Here is a 24595-nt window from a genome sequence, read left to right as displayed (position 1 = left end):
CACTGCTCCCAGTTTCTCTCTATCTCCAGGTGCTGGGTCATGCATGACTAGATTTCCCAAGCAGTACCTGGTGTATGGCCAGCAGCAGCAGTATTAGAGGCTTAGCTTTCAGGCCTTGCTCTCCAGGGACTTCCTCCACTTGGAGCAGAGGCTTTGATCCTGAGTAGTACATTTGCACAAAAAGAACCTGGGTATGATTTTAAAGAGAGAGAGAGAGAAAAGTGAACACAAGCTTTGCTTCTGCATCTTATGTCTCCAATCTGCTCCTTGAAAATGGCAAAGACATCTCAGACATATTGTCAAAGGACCCAACTAATTTTTCAGCCTAATCCATTCTTTGTATCTCCATGAAAAAATAATATATATATATATGTATATACAGAAAATTCTTGAAATTAAGGCAGTTTTTCACTTCCATGAAAGCAGGGAGGGATCTTAGGTCCCAGCTTCTTATGGGGACCCTCTATCTTATTCACTGCTCCTGTGCTGCCCACAAGCTGCCAGCATGACATCCTCATCCACTCAACTCTCTCTTTTCCATTTCATCCTTTCTGGACTAATTAGGTGAGAACCGTCTTCAAGTCAGACATAATGCTGAAATCTAAAAGATCTAAATATAAAAAGTGACATCATTTCTTACGGGCATGCATTCCCACCTGAGAGACTCTGGTTTCCTTCACAACCCCTCTTTGTGGCCAGCAATCTTCCAAGATTATTACTTAAAGATAAAATGGTTTCTCCAACACATTCATCAAATCAGGTGATGATAAGGCTGATTAATCCAGGAACCTCCATCCTTCCTGAAAACAATAAACTGCAAGGCCTACAGACAACAGGATGGAAAATATTACAAAACTTATTTTAAGAAATGCTCTGCTTTCTCTATCGAAGCCATCCTGAATTCCTGTCTTCCTACATGTTAAAGGATAACACATAGAATCACAGAACAACCCAATTTGGAAGGGACCCATAGAGATTACTGAGTCCATACTGGACCACCCAAAAATCAGATTGTATGTCTGAGTAGATAAATAAGGACGGTTCCAGAGAAGGTGATTAAAGTCATTAGAGCAATAGGAAGGCTAAAAAATATGAGTGTCTTTCGTGACCAGATGCACAAGAGAGACAATCATTGTTTACAAAATAACTGGCAATTTGGGCACTCCCAATTATTCTCTCTTACAGCAGAGGACAAAAATGCATTTGCAAAGGTGAAAGCGCAGCTGAAGAGAGGAAACATTTTCTGAGCAACACACAGCTGATCTATGAAACTCAACTGATAGACTCAAAAAGCATTAACCACTCGTACAGAAAATAAGAACATTGGAACATTTCATTAGAAAGGATTATTGTTATTATAATTACTTGGAAAGGCTATAATTTCTCACATTTCCAAGTATAAATAAATAACTGTCTGAAGATAGAAAGGCATTCCCCCATATGGTGGGAATAGTTTGTAATTGTCCACGATGGCAATTTCTTGCATCTCTCTGAAATCTCTAATGCTGGGCACTGTCAGGAAGGACTCCTGACTGGCTGAACATCGTACAATGGATCCTGTCTCATGATTCACATCTTCACAGATGAAAATACAGGTTGTGTGTTACAATGAAAAATAAGTATTAATGCGATGGAAAGCCTGACAAGACAAATCCAGGTAGCAATACCCAAATTCTTGGCTGCCCCCTGCAGTTCAAAGGAGATCAAACACTGTTTTGTTGTTTGATACTGGGAGTTTGCTTGCTATTTGAATACCTTGGACTTTTATCTTTTAATGAGATGCTGATGCTTTATGGAAGATACTGTAGAATGGCATCTTCAGAAACAATTCTGAAGTACACAGTGTAATGTAAAAACTTGTTGAGCAGCCCAGACAGAACAAACAGATTACACAGGAATAGACAGAATAGACAGGAATAGATGCTTTCTATTCCTCCCTTTATTCCTTATTTCTAATGATACTGCCCTGATAGCTCTTCTTGAATTTAGTTTGTTCCATTGCTTACTCTCCCTCCAAGCTCCAATTCCTCTAACTCTTTTTTGAAAGAGGGATTTAAGGTAGTAACTAATTGTTAATGCTTAATAGGAAGCCATTATAGTTTAACAGGTAATAAGATACCATAAATAACACTGCTGGTAATGCACTTTTAAATGGTTAAGGATGTACTTGAAAGCGTAACCACACAAAGCCTGCTTCTGTTACTTTAAAAATGAAACTCATCCTTCCAGAAATTAGCTTCACATCCATCCGAAAAACACAAGTTTTACCAAGAAGAAATGGATGCAGGATTGAGAGACATATTCAGCAAGGGACTCCGACTGCATCAGGGGAGAAACATGGAAAGAACACGCTCTAATAGCTGGAAACAGCTGTTTTTTCTTCTATCCTCTTACAGTGTACAGACCCTGCTTCTCCTTCCTGCTCTGGTGGTGGCCAGTGCTTGGCATGTTGTCTTTGCTCAGCCTGAACTACTGTTATCTACAGACTGGCCGTGGCCAAAATGGCACAGGTCTTCATCTTGTGAGTGAACTCCCCCAGTATTCATGGGAATTGGATTTGAGATTTTAGGCTTTATTTTTGTGTGTGTGTGTTCTTCAGATGTTAAGTATTCACAGAACCATACTCAGGTTGAAAGGGACCTCAAGGATCATCAAGTTCCAACCCTCTGTGAAGATCCGTATGAAGTATTAACATCACATGATCTTATCATCACATCTTTGCAGGCCCAGCTCCAGCCAAATTCTCACAAATTCTTCCTGCTAATATCTCATTTAGCTTATACATCTTAATAAACCCCCACTGTTTCTGAGACGATATAATGAATCGCCACAGGCTACAGCAGCTGGCTTACATGTTTATGCCTCTATGCATATATGTCCATGTACATGTGTGTGCTGGGTATAAAAACACCAACCTGCACGTATTTACCTCAGTCTCACACAATACTCCTGCCATGTCTGTCTCTCTAATATCTCATATGGCAGCAAGCAGCAGGGGCTGCGCATGAGTCACAGCCACAATACACTGCACAGCCAGAGCCTCTGACAGAATATACAATAGAGCTGAGATGTCAGTGGAGGTGGCTTTGGAGTACTTTAAAAATGCTGTTCAAGTGCCAACTTTCACCTCCAAATACGACACTTTGTTCGCCCACCCACTTTCGTTCCAAGTTAAATGTTCCTTTTACTGCAACTCGACAGCTTTAATTATGAATTTATCTGTCTTTTTCTATCCCTATAACTGTTCAGTCTCTCATTTGTCTTGCTAAGATTTTTGATATGCTCCTAGATAGCAGCTGTATACTGTCACCACAGTACAAGTGGCCTGGTCAGACTCTCATTTGCAGGCTGGGCATCAGACCAAAACCTGCAATAAGCTGTTTGCCTCGAAAGCACAAATCTCATGTGTTCCCTCTGCAGAGAAAGAACAGAGAGATGGGGACACAGTGTGCTGATGAGCATCACTGTATCAGAACCACAATGCTTTCCTTTGCTCTTATTGCCTGAGAAACTTAAATACATATAAAATTCTGACCTGAGGAAAACGTGGATCCCACTGATGGTTTCACTGAGGATGCAGCTCCTTCTATCATATTTTGCCCACGACAGAAGACATCCATTTTAAACACTAATGTTTTAAACAGTAGCAGCACACGTAACCCTGCCGCCATCAATGCTGTGCAGGACTGATGTGTGGTAAAGCCTTCACCACCTAGCTCTGCAATAATGTTATATGGAGTGTCCTAACACTGCCTCTTAAACACCTGATCCATGGTCAACCCAAAATTGTCGCATCTGGCTGCATTCAAAATGACTGTAAGTCTAAACATATCAATCCTCTCATTATCCTTTGTGACTTCTAGGAAAGACTCTATCCCGTTCCAGTGTCAGCACTATCCTGGTCTATAAAGATCACCTCAGACGGAAGTGCATATCCCTCATAATCCAGTCTTTTGGGAGATATTTCATAACTTCATAAATTAATGTTGATTGCTTTAGAAGTAAATTTTTATCCCAGCATGTGAAGGGACCCAATGACTTCCACATTTCAAGTACGATTTTAAGGGAAAAGGACTGTACCACAGAAATACAGATGCTCCTAATCAATACGAAAATGTCTAATACCAGGCAGTAGCAATGTGCCTCACAGAAAGGGCAATGCAGAGCCCATTTGTTCTGCTGGATATATACAAGTTCATTATCGGTACTCCAGTCAGATCTGTACGTGTACAGTAATTTGAATAACCTTCGATATGATAGCATGCAGTCCTTCTGTGATTCCTTTTTCTGCCATTTGCTCTTTTCATCTCATCCCTTCCTACTGCTGTTTAAATTGCTATTATTAGCTATTAAATGATAAATGAATTACCTCTGAAGTAAGCATGAATAATTGTTCCCAGCCTGAGATAGGCTTGGACTGGTATTTGGTAACAGTCAACAAGATCTGTGTGGCTCCCAAGGTTATTTCATAATAATAATAAAAATCAATAGGAAGAAAACAGGGACAGCTCCAGAAAGTGTTAATGAAAAGTTGCTGAATTACAGTGGCTCACCTGTGCACAGCTACATAAAAGCCTTCTGAATACCAAATACATTAATTATAGACTGCATTGCTCGGCTGAACCTCCACAGAATTCATTGGGCTTGTATTCTCACACTAACAAAGGAGAGACGCTGAAGAGTGCTGGATGAGAAGGATGAAGGGAGGGAGGGATGGAAGAAAGTTCATGTTCTTATTTACAAAACACAATTATCAATATATATGTACTGAGAGTAAAATCTGAATCCAGTAATAGATCTAAATCCAAAGTTGGAGGTGTTTCCTCTCATGAGCAGGCACATCAAGGTTTTACGTCAGACCCTGGACAGAAAGAAGATACTCCCCTTTTGCAGCATCTGTATGAAAGAGCACTGTAGAGTATATATGTATTTAAGCAATACCTCCTGGTAGTCATAAACTGATTCTGACTCCTTACAGTAATGTGAGTCTACCCCAGAACTCTGCAGCTGCTCTCATAGCTGACACACTCCTTTACTGTTAAAAGTTAGGCGGTGCCCTTGAAGAGTTATATGAAATACATTAGCAGCTCCTTTTGCTCCATGTTCTACACCACTAACATGACACAGTATGGCAAACACGAAACTTGGATTTACCTAATAAGCTATCACCATCACCATGCCCTTTTTGCTCAGGCATCCAAACACAGGAATATCACATTCATAGATGTTCACAAAGCAGTAGAAACTTCAAATTCCTCTAACAGCTACATAACCTGTGACCAAGCTAAAAAATGGAATCAATAAATAACCTCTCCTTCTGAAAGCTGCCCCAAGATATTTAATGTCTACAGATGATCAAGGTTAAAAATGTTCCAAATCTTTACTTAAAGAAAAATGAACGTTCAATCAAACAGAAATCTGAATCAAAACTACCAGATGATTCCTGCTGATGTTTTCCAGGGAATTAGATTCACAAAATGATGAAAGAGCCCTTTCATCTCCATGCATGTGTCAGAGGACTCCCCAGAGTCCAACCGTACAGACTGCCCCAGTGGATCAGGTACTCAGCCTGTTGGAACCATGAGGAGATGGGGCATTTGGGAGGGTGAAGCACTGTCTTGCACTCAAACACTTCAGCCAAAATTAGTTCCAGTTCATATAATTTAAACGAACAAACAAAAAACTGTAACAACAAATGAAACCCACATTCACCTGTAAGCAGAGGAAGACACAAACCAGGAAGCAAGGGAGCCATTTGCCATCACTGCACAGAACTATCATGTCGTAATTCTGCTGTTTAAATATGTGTTAAAGATGCATGAATTGAAACCAACACGCCTCGTTCCTTCTTTGTTCTTTTGCTCTTTGAACTTCCCACCTTTGGGCCTGCTTCACTCTATTTTGATCTGAATGGCATTTTGACCACATAGCTTAAAAGATGAGCAGAATTGCTTGCACAGCCATAATCAGGCGAGGATGCATTACAGAGAAGAGATGGGAAATCCAACAGTTCAATACTATCTAGGATTGTGATGGTGCATCAATGAAGTATAGGAGAAGAGCAAGCACAGTTCCAAATGATCTACAAATCCTTCTTGTATATTATTGGATTTGCCATCCACTCACTGACCATTTTAACTGCTCACTGTATGGAAGATGAATAGATTGCACCTGGACAAAGGGCCATGGTAGTGATTAAACATTCTGCTTCTGATTAATATCACAGTAAGGTATATTTACCATCTGGGGAGGAGAGAAATTTATCTCTGTTCAAGAAACATAAGAAATGATAAAGAAACACAAGAGATGAATAATATCTGAGTCAGCAGAAAACACTTAATGACTTTGCAAGGGTCTGCCTCAGTATGTAAGAAACACCTCCCAAACAAAGGGCTACAACTGCTGCAGTGTTTGCAAAACACTCAAAGGCACAAATGCAAAAAGAGAATGAACAGAAGTGCCATCCGTTCAAAACATGAGGAAAAAGGGGAAAACACCCTTAACAAGGTAATGCTTTCTGAAACCTGCTCTTAGTGAGCAGTCACTTCTCATCCTCTTTGTGGTCATGAAAAATGTGAAGTTACCTGGGCAGCACTGACTTAAAACCCAATTGTTTCATAGCAAATGAGGCATGAAACTTATTATCAAAAAACATGATGTCTGAAGTACATGCTGTCATTTTGTTTTCCCAGAAGACAGCTTCCGAATGCCTGAACTGACTGCAAGACATGGCTGGAAATACAAGAATTAGTGGCTCTTCTTGAGCAAAAGCAGAGTTGTGAAGCCAACATCTACAGCACTGTATCTTTGTGAGATAAGAGAGTAAAATGCCTCTACAATCAACTGATACATTACCTTGTTTTTCAGAAGATGGCTGCAAAATGCAGTTAACCCTCCACATATTTGACATTTGACTTGGCAGAATGGTCCTTAAAACTGGCCTGCTGGTAGAGGAATAGCCTTTTGATGCAGAAAAACACCTATAAAAAGTTTCTGAAAAGAAAAACCCACAAACTACTAAGTTCTTTAGTAGGTCTTGTGCAATATGAGGGTGACGGCACCTAAACAAGTGTGAGAGTTAAGGAGAAATGCCCCAGGGGCACAGGATGCTAACTAAAAGCTGGCTGATACCTTGAACAATTTAACCACTAGACAGGCAGTTATGAGAATTGTATTAGGATGATCAAGAGTTTGTTCCATCCCCAGATGCATCTATGCTTCTGAAGTTTGCAGGATGTTCTCTGGATGATATTCTTTTTGGAAACATTTAAAGAATCACTTGTTTTTGTCTTCAACTAATAATCATGGGAAGCAATATATTAGGTACCAACAACCTTTGGAGTACTGGTTCCAGGACTCTGCTAGCACATCATTTACATACCATTTAAACAGAGCTAAAACAAAAGTCCCCTTACTAGACTTTCCCCAGTTTTAGAAAGGTACAGCATTGAGTAGAGCATTGAGTAGGAAGTAAATAGGAGGTTTTTGTGGAGAGAGAATATCTGAGTAAGGAACTTGCAGTGTACTGTAGAGATTTCAGAGTTAAACTATTTCCACAAAGACAAGCACTTTCAGGTAATCCAGAATCCTATGATCTCACTGCATCTCATGGCAATAATCTCAGTAGTTACCTGTTGGTCTTTAAGACAGCTGCCCTTAGAGAACCAGAGATGAAGAGTTGTTATGTGAATTTCATGTTCTCCAAGGATTTCCAGGTTCTGGGGGAAATACTCTACTGTTCTATTAGTAATGTAGCCCCAGAGACAAAAATTCAACTCCCTTTTTGCTTATTTTCAGATATAGCTACTTTGTTACCCTGCCTCTGCTGGGAACTTACTACACAGTTAATGCTCCTGAATGACTTCATATACTGTATGTGCTAGACTGAGGTCAAGAAGGAATTCTTGCCTGTGTTCCAAAATACATTTTGTTAGGACCACTAAAGGTTTAGCACACCTTTCTTCGGCTCACTGGAGACTGTACACTGAACACTATGAAATCAGGTGAGAGAAATCCCCCATTCACACAAGATGCCTCCATTAGACCAGTCATTTCCCCAGTAGCTATTACCTTGCTTCGATCTACCGCTCACTGACTCTGACAGAGCAAATAGTTTATTCTAGAGAAGTAGCCAGTGTCCAGCCTGCTCCTTCATCCTCCTCACAGCAGTAGCGGAAAAGTAAGGCTGCAAAATGCCCTGAGCAGAGAGAGCTCTAAGAGGAAAATTAAAAGACACATCCAGTTATAAACGTTGACAGGTGAAAATGTTCGCTGTTGGAGGGAGATGCTGAGATGCCAAGTCAATGCCACGCACACCAGACACCATGACAAAAAAAAAGACACAAACGCAGAACATGAACCGTAGGAGTTTCGTAACATAAAAGACCTCTGGCTTGTGATCTATGTACCTTTGCCATGAGACATATCACCTGGAAGTCAGATCTGTCCAGTACTGGATTAACTTCTCTTTCCATGGCTTGACCTGTCACCCGGAGTACTATAGAGACGGGCACTCAGAAATGCACATTTAGAAAATTAGATAGATGTATTGAACATAAGCACTGTGCAATTAATCTCACTGATCACAGCTGGAGTGGTCAGAGCAATTTCAGCATGTTTTCTGCAAAATAGAACCTTATCAACTAAATAAAGATCGTATTTTCATCAAGGTCGAGTGACAGTCATCGTTTTCTTCTGACACTGTTAATCCTGCTCTGATAGGAAACATCCATATGTGTATCTTTCTCTAGGTGAGAAAGTCAGTCAAGACAGTCTTCTGCAACACGCTCTACCAAAAACAAACTTAAGCTGCAGTCAGACCCATTGGCTCCCACTTAAACACCCACTATTCATTACACAGTACAGAGGTCTGGAAAAGGGATTGCCTGCAAGGTGTTTAAACCACCTCTGCTCACAGTGTAAAGCACACAAGAAAGACATCCCACAGTGTAACCATTTAGGTCGCTCCTGTGTAGCACCTGCAGGCCCCGAGTTCAACTCTGCTTTGGCAAAGGTACAAAAATAATTTGGGTTATTTCCATCCTCACAAGAGGAAAGCATAGAAAGTGTTCAAGTGTTTTTTGTGGTAACTACAGAAGACAACAGCACTGGTTCTAAGCTATAAACACTTCCTGCTCCTTAAACCATGAAAGACAGCTCTAGTCTTGGCAAAAGTAGACTATAATTACCATTGATGTAGTGACACACCACCAGTAAGCAGAAAGACTCTGCTGAGCTCCCTGTGCTACCTAAATGGAGAAAGACTGGATTTCATCTTTACAGAGTAAGATTAGACCGAGTGGAACCCCACACTGCAACCTCCAGTTCTGATGGATAATCAGTTTTTTATTTCATAGTCTATGCATTATTTTATTTCAAAGTCTGAGCTGGGGGAGAGGCCTGGATACAGCTGCTCTCCTGCCCATAGCAGTGTGCTCTCTTTATTCTGCATTCTTCCTTTGGTTGCTTTAGGCCTCTTATTCCCTCTAAAATCAAATTATGCAGTTCTCTTGGCGAGACTCAAAGAAACCCAGAAGCAAAATATTAATTTTCTGAATCAGAATCAATAAGCTGCACAATCCTTTTCAATGAATTATTTATCATAAAATAGAATACACTTACAAGCCAAGCCCCTTGGTCCCCACATCTCCCTTTTCCTGATCTTTTGCAAAAAGCTCCTGTAATATGGCAAATCTTTAGACAGGAGCAAACAATGTAATGTTTACTTGTACTACAAATGCCAACTAATTGCACCTAACCCATCAGAACTCCATAAATCTGCAATTCCACCCACTGGAGTGAAAATGAACAAGTAACCGTCACACTGCCTTCAGCAGTGACATCCCATCCCCAGATGACACAGAACCTTGAAGGGACAGAGCGCTTTGCTTTTGACCACCACAAACAGATATGGAATGGCATGGGAGCTGTACAAGGTAAGGGATTTTTCTTTAATTCTTAACTTCTTTAAAAGTATTTGTCATTAGAGAGCTGCTATATTGGTAAAGGTTCATCGCCCACACAACATTAGGAAAAATGAAATGAATGCTCACTAACATGAAACCAACCAAAGAAAAAGGTAATGGAAAACCACACAAATGAGAGAAAGTGCTCATGGAGTTGGTATGACCAACTTATTTTCAGTGTCTGGGACAAGTCAGAGTTCAATATTTTCCTTCCCTGAAGTTACTTTCATGCAAAAACTCCTCCAGCTCTAATTCAGAATTGGAAAATCTGATTTATATCTCAAATTCATCCACCTGGCCAGGCTTCAGTAGCTCTCTCTAATGAGACACCAACGATTTCTCGGATGGCTGTCCCCAGTACTGAAACCATTTAGGATACATGTTAATTGCTTCATTTATGTGTTCATATGTACAAGTGAGCACAGCTATACAAAAGGAATGTCTCTATATTTTAGTTCTCTTTTTTTCATTGTTCCCCATAAACATTAAAAACCACGAACAAGCTTGTAAGAATGGTTTCAGGCATGAGGAACAGGTGGTGCGAATGTCAGTTAAGTATTCCTGCAGGGGGAAGACTGGAAGTTTGCTGTAAATTATGGGGGCATTTCTGCAACAGAAAAAATTGGCTTTTCATTGATGAAGCTGGAAGCACTCTTTGATAACAAACCCACTGGGAACTTCAAATCATATCACATCACTCAGTTATTTTTTCCTCCATTTGTCTTGGAAAAACAATATTGCAAGAGTAAGTGCTTGCATGTAGAACTAGGAATAGCATGGTTTAGAAAGAGCACATACATTTCTGCTTCATCACAGCTGAAGCATCCCATATTCTGACCTTTACCCAGGCCAAATTCCCCACATATGAGGCAACCTCACTTGCATACATCCCATTGAACACAGGAAGCTAAGAAATGAATTTTGCAATTAGGAAAAAACACCTCCCATATGGTTGTTTGGATAATGACTTCATCACACGCACCAAAAATCACAAACCTATGCTTCATATGTCTGTAGGATACAATGCTGTGAGGAAAAGAGGAATGACTGTGCGAATCCTTGCAGAATCAGGCATACTGTTTCTAAATCATACCATCAAAGTCCTTCACCTAGAGAACATCTTCCCTGTAGGAGATTGACTCCACAGAGGAGATCTGAGGTGGACAGAGTATCACCTGAAACTTCAGTTTCCTGTTGATGAATTCACTGAGACAGTGCCATCCATATGCTCAAGTAATATTTTGAGAGGAAAATGAAATTTGTAAGGAAACTGTCACTGACCTTTGTGCCCGGTCTGTTATTGTTATCTCTTCCTCCAGATCTAGGAGTAGCGCTGCCTGAGCTATCACCTTCTTGCTGCAGGGCAAGGATTTGAGGTGCAGAATGAGCAGAGCAAGGCAAAACTTGCTTCCCATCTCCTCCAGCTCTTGAGTTCCCAGCTGCAGGCCCTGGTGGAAAAAAGGAGGAAGTTTCATTGCTGAGTGTACAAAGCGCAGGTGTTGGGAGACTGTTTTTCAGAAGGACAGCTCTTAGTATTACAGTATCACCTCATTCAGGTTCCCATACAGTCAATCATGAATTCAATGATAGCATTTGTTCTACAGGATCTATTCTAAAATAGCTTCTATTTTACAGAGGCAACAGAGGCAAGTAGTGTAACTGCTCTGGTTACTTACACTGAAGTTGTCACTGTACAAATTAGACTCATACCCCAAGAGGATCTGACTAAATACACTCTTACAAATCATTAGGTCTCATCTTTTTTCTCTCTCTAGAAGCGTCATCTCCCTAAGCAATGGGAAACAAATAGGTTTTATGACTGTAAATACTGGACAGTGGCAGAGATTAGAGAAAAAACAGTGAAGAGGGGAAGGAGGGAACATCTTTAACAAGTTATGAATTGCTTTTTAAGAAAATCAATTACAAAGTAATTGCAAAATAACAAATAACTCTGAGGAATTTCTCAGTGTATTAAAAGCCTATGTCTCTAGTAGGGACGTGCAGGCAAAGAAATGCAAAAACAGGACTGGGATTATCAACATCACCTTTCCAAGAGGACTCCTTCAAGCTGTGGATCCTCACATGGAAGAGCCCTGACTTTGAATTGTCTGTGCATGCTTTTTCACTACTTAAAAAAATAAAGACCCAACAAAAAAGTAACACATCAAGGGCCTACATAGGAGTAATCCGGTGTAATTACTGGTAGTTTCTCACAAGCAGTGAGATGGCAAGAGACCAAAAAAAACCTCCAAAACCACAAAAGAGTCACCGAAAATAACCCAAAGAAACTGCAAAATCCCTCATCTTTGGCATTTAGTGATCACATCATGTGTTACTCCTTAATGCTATCACACCAGGGGTTGAATCAATTGCTGAACAATTGCAGCCTTTGTCAGTATCAGCCCCGTGTGCTTTTGAAGCACAAACCATTTCTGCAGCCAACCTTCTGACAAGAACTCCAATCCCATTTCCAAGACTGTTTCCTTAGCAACTGCCATAAGTCCGTGCTCACAGCCCTGGCACCAGCCACAAGCACAGTGTGTGCTCCACACCAGCATGGCCTGCTCTTGACCCTTCACTCGGTGTTTGTTACTGCACATCTTACAGGTAACAGAGCCCATATATTATATATATTATATATTATATATATATAAAATTGTCACGGGTTACTTAGATTTACCTATGCCCGTGACAGGGGAAGCCACCCCGTGGGCCCCCCTCCCGGGGCCCGGAAAGGAGGGGGAAAAAGGGAGTGGGATAAAACAGCGACAATCTAAGGAGGAAAAACTTATTTTACTAAATATGATACCGAAATACAAGATAACACAATATAATATAATTGAGGCTAACAAATTGAACGAAACAGAGAGAGAGAGTCCCCGAAAACCGAGAGGCCTACTGTGAACTCTAGGCGACACGGCTGGAACGCTTCCCACTCTCCGAGAAGTCCGAGAGAAGGAGGAGGGCACTCCAGCCTGGGAACGAGATTATACAGCGTCCTGGTCCCGTGACTTATCATTAACCCTGTTGTTCTCTGGGATATGTAGTCTTCTTCTGTGGACTGCACATTCAATAGAAGTATCCATACTTGACATGATGTTATGATGTGGAATACTGATACTGATAGCAAAATTACAAAACCATGACATTCCACCCCTTATTCTACATTATTACATCATGGTAAATATATATATACATATATATACACGTATGTAAAATTATGATAGCTAAACAGTAGAATTACATGTAACATAACTAAATGTACAACTATAATAACTAAAATACACTACACATGCAAACATATATACATATAAATACATAAAATTATTGACTGCACTCCCCCAGCGTCAAATTCCCTTGTGGCTCACATTGAACATCCCCATCCTTCTGCATTACCCACCAAGTGCACCCAGGTCCCTGGGCAAAGACAGTTCCACGGATAGGTTTGCCCTTTCCAGAAGCTGGAAGGACCCAAACAGCTTTTCCCAACATGTTCTTTACATGTACAACAGGGACCTTATCTCCTTCTACAGTGTGTAGGGGGCTAGATTGACTAGGACCATCACGATTGACAGATCCTCTAGTATTCACCAACCAAGTGGCTTCTGCCAGATTCTTCTCCCAGTGCTTATATGTTCCACCACCCATTGCTTTCAACATAGTTTTCAACAACCCATTATATCGTTCAATTTTACCAGAAGCTGGTGCATGGTAGGGAATATGATAAATCCACTCAATGCCATGATCTTTGGCCCAAGTATTTATAAGGGAATTTTTAAAATGTGTCCCATTATCAGATTCAATTCTTTCTGGGGTGCCATGTCGCCACAGGACTTGTTTCTCAAGACCTAATATGGTGTTTCGAGCAGTTGCATGGGGTACTGCGTATGTTTCAAGCCACCCAGTGGTTGCCTCTACCATGGTGAGTACATAACACTTACCACTGCGAGATCGTGGCAAGGTGATATAATCAACCTGCCACGCCTCCCCATATTTATACTTTTGCCACCGCCCTTCCTCCCAGAGAGGTTTCATCCTTTTGGCTTGTTTAATTATGGCACATGTTTCACAATCATGAATAATCTGCGCAATAGCGTCCATGGTTAAGTCCACCCCTCGGTCTCTGGCCCACTTATATGTCGCGTCTCTTCCTTGATGACCTGAGGTCTCATGAGCCCATCGAGCTAGAAATAATTCACCCTTATTCTGCCAGTCCAAGTCAATTTGAGCCACCTCAATTTTGGCAGCTTTATCTACCTGATGGTTGTTTTGTTGTTCTTCAGTAGCCCGACTTTTGGGCACATGTGCATCCACATGACGCACCTTTACAACCATATTCTTTGTTCGGGCAGCAATGTCCTTCCATAATTCAGCGGCCCAAACAGATTTACCCTTCCGTTGCCAGTTGTTTTGTTCCCACCTCTGTAACCACCCCCATAAGGCATTTGCCACCATCCATGAGTCAGTATAAAGATACAGCATTGGCCACCTCTCCCGTTCAGCAACATCTAAGGCCAGCTGGACAGCTTTTACCTCTGCAAACTGACTTGATTCTCCCTTACCTTCGGTGGCCTCTGCAACCTGTCGTGTGGGGCTCCACACAGCAGCTTTCCATTTGCGATGCTTCCCTACAATGCGACATGATCCGTCTGTGAATAGGGCATATTTCTTTTCATTTTCTGGTAATTCGTTGTATGGTGGGGCCTCTTTAGCACGTGATACCTCTTCTGCTGGTGATGTTCCAAACCTTTTATCTTCAGGCCAGTCCATGATTACCTCTAGGATTCCTGGACGATTGAGGTTTCCCATTCGCGCTCGCTGTGTAATCAGCGTAATCCACTTGCTCCAGGTGACATCGGTAGCATGATGAGTGGAGGGAACCTGTCCTTTGAACATCCAGTTCAGCACTGGCAGTCGAGGTGCCAAAAGGAGCTGTGTTTCAGTCCCGACTACTTCGGAAGCAGCCCGAACCCCCTCATACGCGGCTAAGATCTCCTTCTCAGTTGGAGTGTAGCACTCTTCAGACCCCTTATATGATCGACTCCAGAATCCCAGGGGTCGGCCTCGGGTCTCTCCTGAGGCTCTTTGCCACAAACTCCAAGTGGGGCCTTTCTCTCCAGCAGCAGTATAGAGGATGTTCTTTACATCCTGTCCAGTCCGTACTGGCCCCAGAGCTACAGCTCGGGCTATCTCTTGTTTAATCTGTTCAAAAGCCTGCTGCTGCTCAGGGCCCCATGCAAAATCGTTCTTCTTCCGCGTCACCTGATAAAGGAGGCTTACAATGAGGCTGTAGTTTGGAATGTGCATCCTCCAAAAGCCTACTGCACCCAGGAAAGATTGTGTCTCTTTCTTGCTAGTTGGTGGAGACATGGCAGTGATTTTGTCGATCACATCTGTTGGGATGTGACGACGTCCATCCTGCCACTTTATACCTAAGAACTGAATTTCCTGGGCAGGTCCTTTTACTTTGCTTCGCTTAATAGCAAAGCCGGCTTGTAGAAGAATTTGGATGATCTGCTCTCCTTTTGTGAAAACCTCTTCTGCTGTATCACCCCACACAACAATGTCATCAATGTACTGCAGGTGTTCAGGAGCACCACCTTGTTCCAGTACAGTTTGGACCAACCCATGGCAAATGGTTGGGCTGTGTTTCCACCCCTGGGGCAAACGGTTCCAAGTATACTGAATGCCCCTCCAGGTGAAGGCAAACTGTGGCTTACATTCTGCAGCCAAAGGAATAGAGAAGAAGGCATTGGCAATGTCAATGGTGGCATACCATTTGGCTGCTTTTGACTCCAGCTCGTACTGGAGTTCCAACATGTCCGGCACAGCAGCGCTCAATGGGGGTGTGACCTCATTCAGGCCACGGTAGTCTACTGTCAGCCTCCATTCTCCACTGGCTTTACGCACTGGCCATATGGGACTGTTAAAAGGTGAGTGAGTTTTACTGATCACTCCCTGATTCTCCAACTGGCGAATCAAATCATGAATGGGGAGCAAGGAATCCCTGTTGGTGCGATACTGCCGTCTGTGCACTGTCTTTGTAGCAATCGGTACCTGCTGCTCTTTTACTCGTAGCAGCCCCACAACAGACGGGTCCTCTGACAGGCCAGGCAAAACAGACTGCTTATACTGATAGCAAAATTACAAAACCATGACAAATATACCAGTAACTGATAACAGGGGGCTGAGCTCCAGTCTCCTGTTTCTTAGTAGTTAGTTTTGTTTTGCCTTCTTTAATTTGTTTATGTTTCCTATGTAAGGTTGCACTTATAATTTCTCTAGGATCTTCTGCACAGCTGAGAGAAATTGGGAGCCAACAGCATGGAGGTGGATGGAAAAAAGAGGCTTCCCAAGTGACCATCTACAGCTCCCTTGTAATGCTTTTTTTTGGTTCATGTTTGTTAGAGGCCACAAAATGTCTTACAAGGCGAATGCCTTCACTTCAACTCCAGCAAGTCCAGCATGTACAAATAAAATCTAACATTAAAGCAGCCCTATCTGATAACAAACACATTTTCCTATAGTAACCACATTGAAATTCTGCTTGTTTTCTCAAACTATATGAATAAATATGAATAGGTAATTATAATAATGAATAATGAACAAATAATGCATTATTTTGAGCTTGTACATATACTGAGTGGTTGGACAGCTAGATAAGCAGAGGACGTGCCTAGAAGAGCACACAAACAATATGAGAAAACAGAGCCTCCCTGCCAGGCGTAGACAAAGGACTCTGGAGATCTGACTTCTGCTCTCAGAAAGTCTCTTAAATATCTTTAAAGCAGTCAGCAAATCTCTAACACCATTTCTTCTCCCATCCTAATCACTGCAAGCTTTGCTAAGTAAGAGCCAGGTGCAATGAACTATAGTAATTATTAATAATGGGAAGAAAATAGATGAAGAGGCTTAGAGGAACCAATGGTCATTAATACAAAACAACGAGGGCCTAGCAGCTCTACATAGATTCCTCACTTCCATTATTTTACTTCAGAAGACATTTTAGTGTGGCAGTTACAATTGGCAGGTGGAAATGGTGGCATTTCTGAGCAAAAATAAGTCACTTCCACAGCAAAGGAATTATTCTCTCAGGGGTAAAAAATACAAGGAACATCTTGGGGCTTTCCCTGGGGTGTATCTTAGGGTCCTGTTTCCAGGATCCAGGCAGCACACTAAATACCTATCAATCCAGGAGATGCGAATAGTGACAGTGCTAAAACTCAGCCTGCGGGCTTACAATTCCCCAGGGTTTTATTCAGGATATGAAGAGGCCTTAGGAAACTATGAACAGAGAAATAATAATAATAAAAGTATAATACACCTGAGAAGCCTTAGACAGTAAGTGCTCATGCTCTGAAGTTAGCTGCTTTATGATGGACCCATATTGCTTCGAGAACAGACAGCTCGGGAATAACAGCTGGAAACCTCAGCTAGAACATTACAAGTTAACACATTTAATTCACTTCAAACACAGGCAGTCTTTTATTTTCCAACTCAGACAATGCTCTCCCTCTTCTTCCTCAGCTCTCAGCAGAGGCAGGAGCTGGAGCTGCATTGGTGACTACCATTAAAGTGAAGATGCTGACAGAACTGATGCATCAAACTAACAGCATTAATGATATCTGCCAGCAGTGCCAAGAGCTGGTGCTCTGGGTAGAAACCAGCCCCTCCTGCCTTGCTTGAAATTCTTGAAATTCTACAAGAGATAAAGAAAGAGAAGTGGTGAACTTTTGATTTTGGTTAAGAAGCTCCACAGCAGTCAAGCTGGATTGTTTCTACTCACAGTGACAATATATAACCCGTTTGCCACTACCATGCAGGAGGAAGCTGTTCTACCTGCCATCAGGTCCTCTGCAATGTCCTGAACTCTCAGAGACCCTATCTTTCCCCATCACAATCCTACATGGCTCCATCCTCCTCTGGAGGCATCTGTATGAGAAGCGGAGTGCAGTGCAGTCTTCCAAGCCAGCAAAATCTAAGCAAAGTCTGAATCAGAAAACTGTACCAGAAAGCTGCAGACAAGATCATCAGTCTTAATTAGTTTAGCCTCATGGATATGCTAACAAAGGTATTCTTCTTTGATGATCAGCTCATATCTTTGCATAGTTTCTGCTTTTCATAACATGAAAGTGCCAGTCTGGATCAGCATTGGCTCAATACACACATTGCTGCGCAATACAAATATGCCCACTGGTCCCCTGGGCCCCCTCATGCATGTCTTTTGAAGACATAATGTTAAAGGATAACAGGTTTATAGTTTCCTGGCTGTTTTAAAGAATAATGGAACTAGACATTATTTGCTAATCTCTTCTCATTTTTTCATACCACAGCAGACAGTATGGTAAGAGACATCACCATGCTCTAATATCTGGATGTATCTGTATATATGATTTGGTGGGAAGAAACATTCCAGAGGAACTCAACATGGCTAATCAGATGAATTAAATGAACACAACCTATTAGCTCTTGGTCTAGTTAAACCAGTACATTTGTTCTCTGCCCAAACTGTTTTTATCATAACAGGGCAGTGAGGTGTTCATCTGCATCTCCTAAATGACACTGTGTCACAGTAATAGGAAACACGGAAGGAGGGGGAAAAATAAGAAAGCTATTCCGTGATTTATCATTTGGCCAAGATAATGGCAATAAAAATTCTCCTAATGAAAGTTGATGAAATTATACCGGAAAAAGAGTTCATTCGCATTCAGCACTGATGCATCAACTATATATTCACAACTAAATGCTTCCAACGTCTCTCAATTTACCTAAAAACACATCACAGGCTAAGAGACAATGTAATGGGAAAACTTCGTTATTCATTACTCATATGCTTTAAACAACCCCACAAGCCAAAGGCAGCGATAGTTTCATAACACAGATATTGTTGAAGGTGGAAGGACTCCAGAAGTTAAATTAGAATTTTCTCTCTCCACCAGGGTAACAAGAGCTGCAGTTAAACTGGAGTTGAAAGATATTAATAAACACAAGTAGACAACAGATTTCAGAGCCATCATTTTTCTCTTGCGTTCAGAGAAAAGGGATCTTTGGCACACAGTACGGTCACTTTTGGGCACTGTTCAATCCTTGAGGCAATATTTTTCCCTGCAAACTTACTTCCAGTCAACACATACACACACACATGCAGAGTATACTCTGCATCTCAACAGCTTTACACATGCACAATGGTTATGCCCTAAGGCTGGGTATAAATAAATTGGCAGTCTGGTTTCCCACTAATTCCATCAGTGAGCTCTCCATTGGAATACTAATAGAAACTACTTGGAGGCTGCACAGGACAAACCACACAGCTGAATGAAACATTTGGTGCCTGCAGATGAAATTTTAGCCTGGGCCAGCCCCAAAAGATAGTGTCCTTTAAACCCCTGTGAAAGAAAACATGCTGATGCACAATGGGGAACCAGCTATTGAGATGAGGACAGTAGGGAACAAGCCAGTTTTTCTCATGGCCCAGAGATCCCTAAGCAGTAGGTATGACATTCTAAACAGACAAAGTTTAGGGGATAGAAATTTGGGCCAAAAGATTTCAAAGGGATTAAGCAAGCAGAAAAGGCTGAAGATGGAGAAAAAAAATTGGGTAGCTTGAATTTCTAGAAAGATGAGAGGGGTTGAGTTAAAGACAGAAGATAAAAGGACTGGAGAGATAAAAGGATGAGAAAGAGGGAGGGGTGGTTGAGGTCAGTGGATGCTGATGTGGAGGAATGATAACAAGAGGAAAACTAATGGAAACCTCAATCCCCATCTCACTGTTGGAGAGGTGTGCTTCGTTATGAATGCCCATCCTCGCTTTCCTCAGTACTTTGGCTACTAGGTGAGGAAACAAGGCCCAGCTTGCTGTCAACCCTCCCTGAAAATCTGCTGAATTTAGCTGATGCTCTGATTCAGCTGGGACTGAGCAAACTTCTTTGTTTCGTCACAAGATGGGTTATTGATTTGTCATTCAAACGGACTCTTTCCCTGGCTAAAGATGCTACAGGCTAGATTGTTCAAGGGATGGAGGAAAGCAGATCAGAGAGCAGAAAGAGGCCTGAAAGGCCTGTTTGTAAGAGAACTGAGGATTTAGCAAATGGTAAAACTGGTTGTCAAGTTCTACTTATTCAGATAGCATAGATAGCCAACCAAAGTAAGCATAAAGATGGGGATATATTCTCATCACCCTCCCCCAGAGACTGCACACTCACACAGAGCAGTAGTGGTTGGGTATGGAATGCTTCCATACTTGCTGGATGCTGGTGCACCTCTTTCGCAATGCTTCCTGAGATGGAAGGTAGTACATGGTACCAGAAGGTCCAGTTTTGCCAGATCACTTCTTGGGTATCACTGGGACCAATGCATACATTTATGTGGGGCATAACTGTGAAAAGTGGCTGAATCAGGAATAAAAGATGGACAAAAATAGAAAGCAAAACCAACGTAGATGAGCCATAAAGAAGGTCCAGAGGGCAAAGAACAAAAGTAGTGGGAATTGTCAGTATGTTTTTGTTGTTGTCATTGTTTGTTTGTCAGGAAAAACAACAACAACAACAAAACAGAAAATAAATAGAAAAAATAAGTGCTAATTCTTGAAAGAAAACAAATAGTGCTCCAGATAATTAACTCTCCTACTTGGCAGACAAGAAGAAGAAATGGGGAAACTGTTCAAGGTCATACAGTGATTCTGGGGCAGTGTAAGAAAAGAAAACTACTTTACACTGGTGACAACCAAGTGCTTTGTTCAAGAACATTTCTGTCTTTAATGCAGGTTCCAGTACTGGCAACAGGTTAACTGCTGTTACCCCATCTGACTGTGCCTTCAACATTCATCTGTAGTCTACCCACGGCTTTCTCTCACTCGTACACCTTCTGCTGTGTGAACTCTATGGAACCTGGAACAAGTCACAGCCAGGTTATAGCCTGAGGTGCCTGAAGATTAAATGTGAGGTGGAGCTCTAAGTACATCTGAGAGTCTGTGTCAAATGAATTAGCTCATAAAAGCAGTCTGGGAAAGCAAGAAGTTGAATTTTTGCAAGTCCTAAATTGGCAGTTTAATCCCTGGATCACTTTTCCTCCCTCTCTACTTCCACTTCTCTGCTTGTATGAATAACTTCAGCATACAGAAAAGTGAGCAGACTCCAGGCCCACCCAAGCATTTTCAGCTATGGTTTTAACTCATTTGGCCATATTTCACCGTGGGAGTTAAATAACTTCCTAATCCTGGCTGGTGATCACCACATGCTTGGCAACAAAAGGATTTATGATGTTTATTCTGGCTAACGTAAATACAGATGCTATTCAGAAAGCGTCTAACCTGTTTTGAACATTCTTAGTACAGTATTTGTCTCCATAATGTCATTCACTATCAGGTTCTCCTGGTTAATTATGTGTTATATAAAGAACCAATTGTATCTTTTCATGAAATGCCCTCCATATTGTTTTATGTTACACAACACCTTGTTATTTTTCTATGTGTGGCTTTAAAGCAGAGCAAGTATTTATAGTTACTGGGAAATTACAAAGTAGATTTTATTTTGAAATTCACTATACTATAATCTGCAATATAGAAAGCTTTGAAGCCTTTCCCTCTTACTCTGATAAAACATATGCCATTCTGCCCATCCCAGAGGTGATGAAAATATGTATTGACCAAAATGACACAGCAACACTAGTACACTTTTCTTCCCCATACAAAATAAGACCCCATGATGGATCCTGGTATCACTTTTGCACCAACATAATGATTTAGGCACTAGAGTGCATTTAGAAAGAAGCCAGCACAGCATGACCCAGACATCACAGCATGCTCCAGCCTGATAGCTGTCTGCCCCACAGGATCTCTGGTGCTCTGTTCCCATGCTAGCACATTACAGACACAAGCAGACCGGCAAAGCTGCATGTTGGCCTGATAGCAACGTTACATGGAGTGGAATTTAATGAGGTGGCGAGTTTGCTTCCTGCTATGCTGCCACCAAATATCCACATCACTGTGAAGCCTCTCCCCAGCACAGTGCTGAGTGTTACTGCTGAGCTCTCTGCACTCTTTCCCTTTCTCTCTCAATAGCTCAAGTATCACTAATACTCTCCCATATCGAATCTGCCTTCCAGGCCACTGTGTGCTTCCTCTAGCCCCCCCTTTCATTATCTCTTTTGCCTTACAAAGAAAATAACTCATAACAGACAAAGCAGTCCAAAGGAGGTACTACCATTCACGTCTATAGGGATATTATAGCATCTTCCAAGCCTACATTTTCTCACATACACAAGCATCTTACTCACTTTCTTCTTTATTGTTGCTGCTGCACATGGCACAGATATCTTTATTGAGCTGTCTTTCTAATCGCTACTTATGTTTTCCTGAACAGTCAGAGCTAATTCAGAACCCAACCATGTGTTTGAATGCTTTAAACTATTCCTTCAAACATGCTTTACCCCGCCACCGTCTGTATTTTATCTTCCATTCCCGTAACCACAGTCTTGCTGTCCTCCTTCCTACTGTATAATTCATATCAGCTGCAAACAGTAAATCTTAGCATTTTACTGTTCTCCTCATTTCTCAGTCATTAAAGAAATACAGACCAAAACAGAGTGGTAGCTGGAGTCACCTTACTATCCATTTCTTCCCACCCCAGTGATGATTAATACATCCCACCTATTTTTCCAGACTTTTAAGTAGATTTTCACTATACAAATGACCCTTTTGTGCCTCACCCCAAAACTCCAATCCCTTTGGGATTTCTTTTGGGTGAGGGAAACTCTCTTCTCCTTAGTTCTGACTTAACTAGGATGTCCACCAATGCTGCTCACTTAAATATGAGTCTTAACAAATGACAAACTTTGTATACTGCATCTCCCTTCACTCATGCCATCAAGGCAATTAACTCAGTCACTGTGCTTCCCTGCCCTTGTGTTTCTCGTAGGTTTTTTCTTTTTGTGGTGGTTCTCAACCTCTGGAGTAAATTTTAAAACATAAGGAATCAGAATGAGCACATTGTTTAGCATGTTTGAGATGTCTGCTATCTACCCCACTGGCCATTATTAATGATTTTACCAGTTTGAATCTTCAGTTCCTTTGTTCCCTTATAACTCTTACAGCAATAAAACCTGAGGTTTACCTGATTCTGTGTGTTGTAGCCTTGGTTGAATATAAAATAACACCGACAGATAACGTGCAGACATTGTCTTCCTGCATAAAACAGCCAGAGTGGTCCCACAGCATTCTGCTCTGTGCCTGTCCTGGCTGCCTACCAGCTCTGCCAACATGCCTGTGGCCCCAGGACAGCATAAATAGCTCCAGCATGCATCCAAATCTCAGCCTTCACAATTCCTTATTATTCCAGTCCTGAGGGTCCACTGTTTCCTTCCAGAGCCTTTTGATTATGCCTTGGAGCATGCTTCTTTTTTCCAGATCTAAGTCTGTTCTATACTAAATCCCTCATTTCCTCTGACTCCTGCTTCCATTGGCACCAGAGCAAAACTTCTACCCGATGGCAGTCCCCTTGCCTGGGCCACGCCACACGCCAGCTCCTGCAGTTAAATTGCCATGCACATATTCACAGATCAGCCCAAGACCTTCTCTTTGTTGGTCTCCTTAAACATTTACTTTAAACACGTCTTCATAAAGAGACTCATGAGTGAGAGGTAAGGGCACAGAGCCATCTGCAGCTCTGAGCCTTCCTTTCTCGTTTCTCAAATTTCACATATATTGTATGGCTGTCCCCTTACACTGCGCCTTTTCCCCTATATTATGAAGGATTCCTCATGTCAATTTTCTATCTTTTTTCATTTCACAAGTTCTCTTTGGTTATCTTCAGCCAGCTGCCAAAGCTGGTTTCCCCACCTAACACACTTCCAAGTGATCAGTGACAGTAAGCAACTACAATTCCAGAATTCATTGTATTAGCACTTCTAAAGCAACAAAGGAACCATTGATTTCCCAAGCCAAGGATACACAGGAAAGCACAAAAGGCATACGTGCCCAGTTCAGATCAGAGAGGAAAGAGACACACTGTTTGGTGAGGAATCCAGCCTGGTAACTGCTCCCTTTGAAGGTGAAGGATGGGAGTACAAAGAAGGGGCTTGTTGGCTGTGTTCTAATGGGTGTTAGCATAATTATTCTGATACAGGATGCTTCTTGCAGCTTGAATATGTCAGAAAGTTACCTTAACAGACGTATTTTACCAAAAGGCCCAGGGAGAAAGAATGATCTTTTTACAAGAAGGTTGGGTTAGGAGGGACATCCTGTGAAGGGTCTTGGGAATACAGACCACACAACCAGATGCCAGACATCAAGATAAGTTCCTCCAGGTGAAACAGTTGCCACCAGCTGCTAACCAGGATTTATAGGTCTGCGGAGTCCAAAGGCTCACTTTATTGCCAACCCAGATGTCCGCTGGTACAAGTAGTCTGATGGCTGATGGGGTTTTTTTAAACCACTCTTTTGGCTGAGAATACGATTAGTATCAAAAGAAAGGAACCAGCAAACAAAAACAACAGAGATCAAAACTGAATATTCTACATTATTACAGCAGATATGAGCCCCTGTTGCTTGCCCACAAGGAACCTACCAGCAGCATGAGCTCAGACGTTTGGACTTGTTTACCAAGGATGAGTGTCAATTAGACACAAACTTCTTC

The 24595-nt window shown here is 41.7% G+C and overlaps 1 protein-coding gene across 1 annotated transcript in view; it reads right to left on the bottom strand.

Moving 5' to 3' along the window:
- Positions 1 to 10069: 10069 nt before the first annotated feature.
- The window catches only part of LOC146760335 (cytosolic carboxypeptidase 4-like), a 74891-nt gene continuing 60365 nt past the window's right edge, over positions 10070 to 24595 (bottom strand). The window contains exon 5 of the mRNA XM_085551529.1: positions 10070 to 11413. Coding sequence (XP_085407655.1) covers positions 11195 to 11413 — 219 coding nt within the window. The 3' untranslated portion in view covers positions 10070 to 11194. The remainder of the gene's footprint in view (positions 11414 to 24595) is intronic.

Source organism: Coturnix japonica, chromosome 6 (genome assembly GCF_054131305.1).
Source record: "Coturnix japonica strain WE chromosome 6, WE-NBRP24, whole genome shotgun sequence".
Lineage (NCBI taxonomy): Eukaryota > Metazoa > Chordata > Aves > Galliformes > Phasianidae > Coturnix > Coturnix japonica.
This window is presented reverse-complemented; position numbering and strand designations above follow the sequence as displayed.